Source organism: Vigna angularis, chromosome 1 (assembly GCF_016808095.1).
Source record: "Vigna angularis cultivar LongXiaoDou No.4 chromosome 1, ASM1680809v1, whole genome shotgun sequence".
Lineage (NCBI taxonomy): Eukaryota > Viridiplantae > Streptophyta > Magnoliopsida > Fabales > Fabaceae > Vigna > Vigna angularis.
This window is the reverse complement of record NC_068970.1, coordinates 36,691,863-36,703,866: the sequence shown is the minus strand read 5'-3', so window position 1 is coordinate 36,703,866 and position 12,004 is coordinate 36,691,863. Positions and strand designations below refer to the sequence as shown.

At 33.8% G+C, this 12,004-nt stretch overlaps 1 protein-coding gene across 1 annotated transcript; it reads right to left on the bottom strand.

Annotated features, from left to right (window-relative positions):
* Nucleotides 1-225: 225 nt before the first annotated feature.
* LOC108324649 (uncharacterized) lies at nt 226-11,197 on the bottom strand. Its single transcript, XM_017557591.2, is given in 11 exon segments — nt 226-1,091; nt 1,189-1,295; nt 3,741-3,832; nt 4,799-4,891; nt 5,182-5,213; nt 5,215-5,241; nt 5,370-5,503; nt 5,998-6,080; nt 9,949-10,056; nt 10,232-10,323; nt 10,848-11,197. Coding segments are annotated over 11 exon segments (1,017 nt in total). The 5' UTR covers nt 11,055-11,197; the 3' UTR covers nt 226-1,049.
* Nucleotides 11,198-12,004: the final 807 nt, after the last annotated feature.

The following is a 12,004-nucleotide window of genomic DNA, read 5'->3' as shown; positions in this document are numbered from 1 at the left end:
AACAAATACAACAAATCATTACTATGATAACTTTAGAACACTTATCAAACACAACTTTTGCTAAGTAGAAAGATGCAAGGTCTATACATAATTAAGAAAATATAGACAGACAATGTAATTGGATAAGATATACGCATGAAGAGACTTCTTAACACGGACAACGTAACGTAATCTTTCAGACGAAAACCGACATTTGTTTGCACTTATTAATAAAAACAAAAAGTATAGTGTGCTAATGTTGGATCTAATAGAATCTGATTTTGAAATTGACCTTGCATAAACTAAATTCACCTTGACCAAAGCCTATATCACTCAACCTTAAGTATAACACTCAAATAGAGTAGATATAGGCACTGGAAGCTTAAACAACATATAAGCTTATAATAAAAGGAAAACTAGATCAAAAGTAGAATCTCATCCTTGCTTAAAGTTATGTTGACTCCATGAAAGATTTGATTCAATGATTCCATCAACACAATAGCTTATATGGATTAAGAAGAAGATAAGAAATTAAGAACAACAAAAGATTGAATTACTAAACACACGGTCAAATATAATGGAATAAAGGACATGAGAAGATAAGTAAACATTCCAATTGAAAATGAGAATCCACTTAAGTGTTTTGGAGGATCGTTACTTCTATCTTAGAATATTGAGACAAGACTAAGAAAACACTAAAAGAATGTGTTAATAATAATGATTTTAGTACAACGAATCTATGAAATTATCACTTTTAATTTATAATATGATGATTTTATGATTTTTAATTTTTTTTTAAAAATATGACATTGATTTATCATAATTGTAACCATTAAAATTATGTAAAATGACATTTCTAACCCTTATTTATTAAAAATTTTAGCTTGGAACTAGAATGTTTTTTATTGTTGCTATTGAGTTAAGTAATATTTCATACTTTAAACTCAAAAGACTTAAGACAAGGTAACCCACTGACAACCATTCTTCATTATTTGTAAACAAAGAAATGGTTATGTATTCTAAACTGTATACATATGCTCAACATCCATGCATGGGAGAGAAGGTTTCCATCAAGTTACCTGCAACAATTCTCTGATATCGTACCCTTGAAGCTATAATTACAAACAGAAGATGAAGCATTCATAATATTGAATAAAAGATGATTGTAAATACTAACACAATTTGTAAACAAGGAGTGATAATTAATACCTGCAGAAAAGTAAGAAATAATATCACTCCTGAGTTCCAAAAGGCATGAATAGTGATGGGAGTGAGAAGGTTGTGAGTTTGAGCATATGAAAACCCCAAAGCAGTCCCTGCGTATGCCAAAATTTCTGTTATTTTTTTCAGAGTATGTGGAGTCACAATCTTTCAACAGAAAGTAGACGTTGATATTTTCATTTCTTCTTCCACAAAAAGTTACATAAATGTTTTCACTTCATTTATATTTTAAATGTTTGTACAGAAAATAATGAAAACAACAGAAAATGCAAGTGAAAAAAATGATATTTTCTAAATTATTTGTGAAAGTGTTAACTGTAAAACCCCAGAAAAATGGTATTTTAGAAGTGATGGTAGTCTAAAAATATTGAGACTCGATTATTTTAATATTAAACGGTCTTATTATAAATAGTTTTGTTATAAACGAGTTTCATTATTTTAAAACGTATCATCTCTCTAGAAAACACTTTTCTAGAGTTCTCTGCCTTCTCTCTAGAATTTCTCACGATTGAGTTATATGTTCGACGATCAGGAAATGCCTAGACGGTCCTGGCGTCGAGGGCTACAATCTTAACCGATCAGTTTCTTGTTTTGAGTCGGTAAGTCGTTTCTCCTATTTTCCCATATGTCTTTAACCTTGATCATGCAACGTTTTTCTGTTTGCATGTATGGGGTTGCTTTCCTCATCAATTTATAGCTCCATCTAGGTTTTAAGAGTTGTTTCCTATCACCAATTGGTGATTTGTAGGCGTTTCTAGAAATTCCTTGCGGTGCAAGCAAGCGGTTGAGGTTTCTGTGAGCTGTGCTGTTGATCAGAGGTAAGGGAAGCTAGATAATTGCTTTAATTGAAGTATGTGGTGTGAATTGATGGAATATGAGGATTAAATTGTTAGCTGAAAAACTGTGGTTTTGTGTTAGTGATAATTTAAGTAATTGGGTGAAATTCATGTTTTGTATGTTGATGGATGTTGTGAACATGTGAAATTTGTTGTGTGTATGTTTATGATGTTGAAATAGATGTTGTTAAAGTGAATGGTGCTAATTGAACTGTTAAAGGAAAAGAGTAATCTTGGTTGTTGGTTATTTGGTCTAAAATAGGGTCTAAGGTAGTGAAATGGTGAGAAATGGTTGATGAACTAATTGGATGAACTTTGGGTTGCTTATGAACTGGTTTGAGTTATGTTCAATACTTTAATTGTGAGAGAATTGAGTTAGGAGTGTGTGGTGGTTAATGTGTAGAGTTCTTGTTGGCTTAGAACTTGTTTTAAGGAAGTGTAGTAGTGAAAACTTGAGTTTGGAGTTCTGTGTGTAAATGGTCGGTTTGAATAGTCTTGGTAAGTCATATGGGACTCGTTAGTTAATTCGCACAGCGAGTTGTGTCGTTGTGCGAGAAACTCCTAGTCTCGCTCTGCGAATGGGGTGCGTTGTGCGAAAGTTCTGAGTTTAGTTTACTATCTTTTTCTATCATCTTGTGTTGTACTATTGTTTGGTCTGTGAAATATGTTTGAGAGTGTATTGTATTATATAATAAAGGATAAACATGGATGTTAACTACACATAAAAGTATGTGATTCAAAGGTATGAATGGTGATTCAAAGTGAATGAAAGTATGTGGTTTTTGAGTATGGTTGATGGATGTAATTCCATGATCCTCACGGAGAGGTTACATGGAGTGCCCTATGTTGTGTTTCAAAGTAAAAGTATGTTCCAAAGTGAATGCTCTTGTTGAGATTCAAGTATGTTTAGAATAATGCAGGAGCTCAGTCTTGGGGGTTATCCTGAAACTCCAATGGTCTTTCATTTTCAAGTAGAGAGGATTGATTCATGTCGTGAGGAGTATCAGGAGGTCCTAGTCTTGGATGCTTCCAGTATGATCCAAGGTGAGCGATAACGGACTAACCTCGTGAGTGTGGTAGGGTGAAACCCATTGGCAATGGTTTTGCAAAGCAGTAGAAGCCACCACGAGTGCACAACCCGCTATAGCTCGGCAATCATTCTAAGTCCAGACAGTCTATTCATAATAAGTGTTTTGCTTAAAGTGTTTGATGATTTTGTAGTGATATGTTGGTTGTATATAACAAGTTTTAAATGAGTGTATATATATGTATCGTTTCTCAATTGTACACTAGCTTACTCTTACTTTTTTGTGGTTTGTGTTTGTTTGTTGTTTCTTTTTTGCAATGATCATCTTAATGGTGTGAGTTTAGGGATACAATCTTTCAGTTGTCTCAGCAAAAGGTTAGGAGTGAAGCTTGCAGTGTAGGTGATGTTTTTATTCTTTAGGTGAAGAATTTTATTCTTCGTAAAATGGTAGTTCTTGTTATATCATTATCTATGTAATGTTCATGTTGGTAATTTTATATTACTAGATCGGGATGTTACATTAACTCAAACAGAAACATTTTCTAAAATCAATAAATGGATTGAATTTTTTTGTTAACATAAAAAGTGACATTTTCCCTTGTTCAAATTAAATTATTTTATATTCAATTCATTATTTCCATGTCTGAAGATCATGTTGTCAAGTATTTGCACGATACCGAGAACAAACAGCTGTGGAAATTCTCCTGGTGTGAGATGTGCAAGGGCAAACACAGTGGCGCTAATGATAACAGCAACTGGTGTAGGAACCCTACAGTGAAAGTGGTGAATGAGAAAAATTGCACCAGTAACAATCAATTCACAAAACATACTTAAACAACTGAGTTGTGGCATCCATGATGCATCTAATTAAGTTAAATCTACAAATTATGCAAACAAGTATATTCACAGATATAGATTATTTTTCACAAAGAAAGCGCAAGAGAAAGTTTAAGTTTTGATTTAGCCTAACATTGCTAATCCAAATAACTCAGACCCACCCACACACTGCTAGATTACACATTAAAAATAAAAATAAAAACCAAATAATATTTCCTAAAGATCACTTATCTCTCATACATAACATCACACGAAGCAATAGATTGTTGTTTCTCTTACTTTCCAATTATCCCACTTTCATTGTCTATCTCTCTGGAGTTAGCAGTCTCATTTTAGAAACCTTCAAATTCTCTTATGTGAACAGTATTTTGGAAAGCTCAAGTTTGTGTATAAACGATTAGTGCACTAGTTGAAGTTTTATGAACTAGAAATTGAACCTTAAAAATATCTAAGACCAACCCTACCTTCAATGTATATATACATAAGATCTCCTAAAGGTAAAATTCCATATATTAAAGTTACCCAGGTTGATTGAAGAACTGCCACCTAAAGTATGAGTCCAAATACACCCATATGATCAGAAACCTAACTGGAAGGAAAAATAGCAACTAGCTAGCACAAGGCAAACTTCACTATACACTCTAATCAACTTTTCCATTTTATGTCAAGGATATAAGCTAACTACAGTATAGCTGAAGCTGCACTGGTTGAAACCTTCTCTGTTCAATTATCCTCCCAATGCATATCTAATTCAAAAAGCAGAAAGTCCCACTTTCAAGGCAAGCTGTAGCTTCTTTAACATGTATTATCATGATATATGGGAATAAAAGAATGCTAAAGTCAAAAAGAAAAACAAAAAACTTAAACAACAAATCAACGGGTATGAAGGCAACAATACCACTTGGTCAGAGAAGTCATAAAGAATACTCGAAATACAGTCTCCTCAAGGAGTGGAGCAAGAACACCTGTGATGCCCACTAAGCACGTAGTACTACAATGAAAATGAACACAATCAATCACTGGCTTAAGAATCCAGGACACAGAACCTAGATGGAAACTTTTGACAAATTCCCTTCATTAGCAGAAGGAGGGACTATGATCTGAAATTACAGTCCACGACTGCAATGTCAACACAATGTTATGGTTTTGGATACCTCTGTAACTGTAATTTGGCTGTATACGCCATATTTTACTGCAAATGTCTGCAATTTCTGTAATCAAAGCATAACACTGAAACTTCAATTTAAAATAAGGGAACGGATTATGAATATGTTAAATTACTTGAGATTTGAAGATCCAATTAACGGAAGCAAAGCGAACAAGAGCATCAGTGTTTCAATACTAATGCTATTTGAAAATCAGTGACCCTAAATTGCCTCCTCCCATGCTACAAAGAAAATAGTTTAACAAGTAGAAACCAATAATTACATCTGCATCTGCCAGTAAAATTTGAAAAATAGAGTATAAACCTCTCTTTGTGGGGTTTCTCCACTGAAGGAAGACACAGCAACTCCGGTCAATGCAGTGGCAATTATGGAACCAACAAGTCCAACTCCAGCCCATAAAAGCCAACCCTTCTGAAGATTGAAAGGCTCCCTCAAATCTGTAACAATGTTTTTACCATTGAATGGGAAAAGCATCAGTGCCTAACATGTTTTAATTCTTCTAAATAGAAGCCAATTGCAAACTAAACTATGGATTAAAAAGAGATTTAAACCAACCTGATGCAACAAGACAGAAATACAGCAAGCTCATCAAGTCACAAACTGGTTTGTATTGGTAGCAGTGAACCTCGTCAAATTAATAATACTTTAATAAGCCTTAAGGTTCGATGCCAATCATTAATATAAACATTGATGAATAACTCTTGCTTGAGCACAGTGTCTATGATTGCAGACAGTCAATTGCTCTAGATGTACTAAAATAATAATCCAGCTTGTATTAAAATTCACGCCGAAGTTATATTAATATCATTTTGAGCTCTAGATTGGTTGTTGTAGCTATAGGCACTATTCTCAGCCCCGTGCAAAAATTGCTCACGTTAAAAACCTTTTGCCTGTTTCCAGATATAACTGAAATGTTCTTAAATGATAATACCGTATTTGAAGAAGTCTTCAGGAAGTGGCTGGAAACTGTTGGCAACACTATAAATTATTCCAAGTACAACAGCAGTGGTCATACTGCCAAGACAATAGGAGAAAATAAGATAGTAATCGATAACTTTATGTACTTTGTCTTCAATAACAGAAAAAAAAATTGGAATAAATGTCAGGTATAGACAGTAGAAAGGCCAAAATGTGTTCCATACTTTTATTGTGTATAGATTGATCTGGTTGACTCTTATACTAAAGTTTAAAGCTATAGGAAATAATAATAATAATAATAGTTCATGCAATTAAGAAATAGTATGTTCACTTATAATATGATAAAATGCATTTAGTATCCTTGAGTATCAATGTCTACTGAGTTGCACACCATTAATATTTCCTAGAATTTTAGCTTAGACCTAGGTCAAACCCACACAATCAATTTGCAAGGTAGTAATTGTCCAAACTTTATATACTCCATTTAAGTTATATCTTTAGTTGATGTGACACTAAACAACTCTTTAGTTGCAACTAAGGCAACATGCAAAGAAGTGGCACAACTAAGGCAGGTTAGGGGTCACCTAAATTAAGGTATCCTCCCGACACTCTCACTCATGCACAAGGTTGCTAGAGCGTGGTGAATGCAAGTAATTAGTAATAAATCTAGAATAGGCTTTGATACATCATAAAATTTGTGCTTAGAACCTAATTCATCCCTACAAAATTAAATTGCAAAATGAAGATTGACCAAGCTTTATAATCTGTGTTTAAAGCATATTATCAGTACGGGACTAAACCACCACCCGTGAGCTATAATTAAGGAAACTCCAAAAGAAGTCACAACTAAGGTAGGGCTAGGGTGGACCGCAAGTAAGGTCTTTTCAAGTAGGAAAAATTTGACCTGCTACTAAATGTCCCCCTAGTTCATCAAGAGCCTATATTACATAGACTATACCATAACACTCTCTTTCCTTTCTAAATATCTATTAGAGATCACATATCTTACAACCTCATCTTACAATTTGATTTTGTGAGATTGAGATAAACTTAAATTCTGTAAAAGCCCAGAAAATGATATTTTAGTAGTGGTGGTAGTTTAAAAATAGTGAGACTCGGTTATTTCAATATTAAATGGTTTATTTATAAGTAGTTTTGTTATAAACAAGTTTCATTAACCATCTTTCTAGAAACCACTTTCCTAGAGTTCTCTGTCTTCTTTCTAAAAATTCTAATTCCTTGATCATTTGTTAGACAATTAGAAAGTGTCTAATTGATCACGACGACGAGGTCTACATTTCTAGCTGATCAATTTCTGTCACAGAGCAAGTAAGTTTCGACTCCTTTTTCCTTTCTCGTTCCTAATCTATTTTTGGAAGAAGCAAGTGTCATTGCATGTGTAATCTTGCTTCTTCTACTCATTCTTGGTTAACTAATGTTATAAGGACTCTGTCCGCTTCCAATTTGATGTTTTGTAGGTGTTTTTAGACTTTTCTTGTGTTTCAAGCAATCGGGGAGACGTTCGTAGAGCTTTATAATTTCTTGTGAGATAAGGGAAGCTAGACCTTGTCTTAGTTTGTGTTTGTGTTATAAATTTTGGTATCTCTGTAAATTATAGACAATTTTGAGAAATTGGTATGATTGTGTGTATACTATGTATGTCTAATTGATGATTAATAGTATGATGTTGTGTATAATTGGTATAGTACGACTGTGATGCTTGATACTGTTATGATTGGGTGTGATAATGATGTTTTAGTGTTGGAAACTGAATTCAAAGTAGTTGTGAGGTGAAAGGGTTAAATTCTTGAGTTTTAAGTCTAAAAGTGGGGTTTTCATGTGTGAGTTTGAGAAAATTGGGGACTGGGATGAGGAAATTACTGTGAAGGTATTGTCATGAGGTCAATTGGGACTTGTTGGATGTATATGGTGATTGAAATCTGATGTGTAATGGAAAAAGGTAGTTCCTAGTAGAAGTTTTGATGTGTTTAGTGTAGAAAAAAGGGGGTTTTGAGTAGTGAGAATTGAAGGTAAGAGGTGGGGGACTGTTTTGGACAATTGGGAGTTGATTAGGAAGACTATTATGACTTATCTGGGCTGTTAAATGAAGAAAATCTGATGTAGAATTTGTTATGGGCATGTTAGAGGGAGTTATTAGGTGTTTTTGGATAAAAATGAGGTTTTGCATTGTGAGATTTTGAAACAACAAGTCTGGGAGTAAACTGGGATGTTGGAGTGAACTATCTAGTGTATTATGACTTATACATAAGATTGGTTTGCTGATATGGAAGTTAGAAAAAGGTAGAATTGAGTTTGGGAAGCTTAGGTAAGTGAAATTGGGTTTTGGATGACCATTTTGATTTAGAGATATGTTTTCTAAGGTTTTTAAATGTTTGGAGGGTCTTAGGGGTATTTAGAAGTTGGGGCTAAAGTGTGCAAAGTGAGAAAAATAAGTGTTGTTTGTTCTGATAGCACCTGAGCGCCCAAACAGAGCATTGAGCGCCTATTTTTAGTGGCCAGGGCGCTCACTCCAGCCCCTGGGCGCCCAAGCGCCACTGGACAACCCCTAAGCGACACTGCATCAGTTTTCAGGGTTTTCAGGGTTCTGGATATCAATTTTGGACGTTCTTTAGGTCATTTTGGAGGTTTTGGTCCATTCCGGAGCTATTGGTGAGGGTTTCAAAGTTGTTTTCCTTGTCTAAGTGTGAGTATCAAGTTGCTATGAAGAAAATTGTTATTGTGTGATTTCTGATGACTTGTATGGGTGTTTCTATTTCTTTAATGTATGATCAGTAGTCTCATGTATTGGTATACTATGTGAATGTGAAGTGATCTCTATGGTTTCAAAGGTATGGTATGGAAGAGAGTTCCAAGGAGGAACTTCTCAGTGGTGGTTTTAAGTAGTATAAGTATGAATATGGAATACTCAGTCTTGGAGTTCATCCTGACATTCTAATGGTCATCCATTCTCAAGTAGAGAGGGGTGAGGCATGTGGTGAGAATAGCAGGAGGTCCTAATCTAGAAGCTTTACCTGGGCCTAAGGCGAGTGATAACGGACTAACACTTGTGTGGTAGCTTGGGGTGGACCAGCTGTTTCACCACAACACGAATTGTCATAACTCGATATTCATACTAATCCGGATAGTCAACTCAAAAGGTTGTCATGCATAAAGTGTTTAGTTGATTTAGTGTGAGATATGTATCATTAAGTAAAATGTTTAATATGTTTTTGATTTATTATGAAAATGTTTTGTATCACTAGCTTACCCTTGCTTTTGTCTTTGTTAGTTTGTTTGTGTTTTCTCTTTTGCGATGATCACCATAAATGGTGTGAGCTTAGGGAGAACGTCTTTGCAGTCATTCAGTGTGAGGTTGAGAATGAAATAGCAACATAGATAGAGTTTTGTTCTCCAACTATAAGATCTTCTTCATCGATAGTATGTAGTTTCTGCTAAGTTAACATTTATGTAATGTTTTATTTTGGTAGTTTTATTCTACTAAAATGGGATGTTACAAATTCCACTTTCTAAGATGGTATCAAATTGTGAGAGAGTGTATTGGAGATCACACATTAACTATAAATGTGATTAAATTATAGTATATAATTGATGAGTGCAAACTTCACTTTACAAACTGGTTTTGTGATATTGAATTATGTTTAAAGTTCATATTTTAAGAATCTTCTACTCTAAAATTCAATAAAAGCACACATTACAAAGTAAGTATTCAAACATTTCACAAGTATGCAAGTTTTGAGCAAATGGGTGGCAACCAAAAACCTAATGCGTATCAATCACTTCCATGAACATCATGTGATATATGCTATAAAAAATGTGGTTTCACATCTTATTTGCAAGTCAATGACTAATAAAAAACACTTCACAAAAAAGTGGAAATAGTTTCACAATTTACCAACCAACTTCAAAAATTACGAAGGTAAGAGAGTCCAAAGGAGTATCATACCCCTGATCCAACAAAAGTATCTCTGCCTTGTCTTCTAAACTTAGCACATCAGGTTTGATCCCAAGATATGGGAGAGCAACTGCTTCAGTCAAACCTGTCAACACAAAACTGCCTGGGAATAAATTAATAGCCCAGCATACAACAAACAGTAACATAGAAATCAATTATAACATATAATAAATCAATTGACAGTGAAGATAAGAAGTCCCCAAATGTTATCTTCTCCGAAGATTTGCATTATTTAAAGTTCGATATGAAATCATAACAGCTACTCAAAACACACCCTAATCCACAAGCAAGAGAAGTCAATGAAACTGTTTGCCATTCCCAAGGCACCTCCCATCGCCTGAGAATAGGCCATTCCAATCCCGATTCCTGAAAAACGGACAAAAGATTACAGAATTTGATTAGAACGCACTGATAACATTACTATTGTTTATATTATCATCAATAGTACATTGTCATGCATGACAAGATTACTAATTAAAAAATATATTTAGAAAGATTTTTAATTGATTGGCAAAACAAAAAATATTTATAAATAATTTACGAAATTAAATTGTTTCATATATCATTGTATACAAAAGCAAACAACATAAAGATCTCTAACTCGTAGTTTCACTCAAATACACTCAATTCAGACATGCAAAGGGAATCATATTATGATAGTAAATTGGTATTGAATGCACTAAAATCCCAATCACCATATACCCACTTTAAAAAAACCGCTCTTCTAATTCTTCGTTTTCTCAGCCGATCACAAGTACCATATAAAATCAAACATATTTACTCAACATGCACGGAACTTAAAGCGCATAAGACAACTATTCCCACGACAATTTGTGAACTCAAATTCATAAGAATGAATAAATAGTAAAAGGGGTAAGAGAGCAGAGTGCCTTTTCTCCAGCGTTGAAGAAGCAAACCGAAGAAAGGGACCTTTTGGAACTCAAATTCAAGTGGTTGGGGAGAAGGGGGTTTCTGTGGAGAAATGCGTGGCTTTGTTTTAAGATGGTTTTGAAGGAAGAACAAAACTTGTGGGGACCGATGAGGGGGCAAGGTGATGGTGAAAACAGAGAAGAAGCAATTATTGAATTTGAAAGCATTATGTGAGGTGGAGACTATGAAAGTTTGAATCGCGAAAGAAGAACTTCTTTGTATGTTAATCCTTCTGATGTGTGCCCACGAGCAAGCAGCGGATAAGGCTGCTCACTACAGTTCTAGTTTCTGTACTTCAACTTCTTCAAAAATTCGGAATGAATTTCTCAATCAATAATATAAGGAAAAATATATATATATAATATCCACTAAAATTTCTTAAATTTTAATTTGAGTAATATTATGACATTCAAATAAAAGTGTAAAATGGTGATTTGACACATAATACAAAGTAAAATAGTTATAAAATTGTAAATTTTTGTTTTTTTTTTAAGAAAGAAGAGAATAATAAATAAAAAAAAGAATAATATCAAATGTAAAATATCTATATATGTCAAAAAATAATATTTCTTTTAATTTTTTTTAATTATTTTATTCAAACAAATCACTTTATTAGTGTACGGAATTTTAAATTCTTTTTTCTAAGTTACCTCATCAAACACAACTTGGACATGGAAGAAGTAATAAAAAGTTGACAAAGAAACAAGGAATTATACATGATCAAATTTGTAAACAAGTAAAATAAAGTAATTGTTAAAAGTTTGTCAAGAGAGGAAGTTCATAAAAAATTCAAGATAGATAAAGAAGTTAACATTCAAAGTTGATAACTAAGATGATAACTAAGATGTACAATATGTGTATTGAACATGTCTAAGCACACATTGGGCATGTCACTATAAGTAGTATTTGTTCGAGTATCCCTTGACCACTTAAGCTGACATGTATTCGGTTCAAAAGAATCCGACTAACCTATTGATATTGACACATTATGGTTAAATTGAAAGTAAAGGTCTAAACAGACTCAAGTAAGGTAGCTTATGTCCATCCAGGTAGAGTCATATGGCTTATGGGATCATCTTATAGAAGGAGCCTCCTTAAATAAGTTGGGGGCATTATG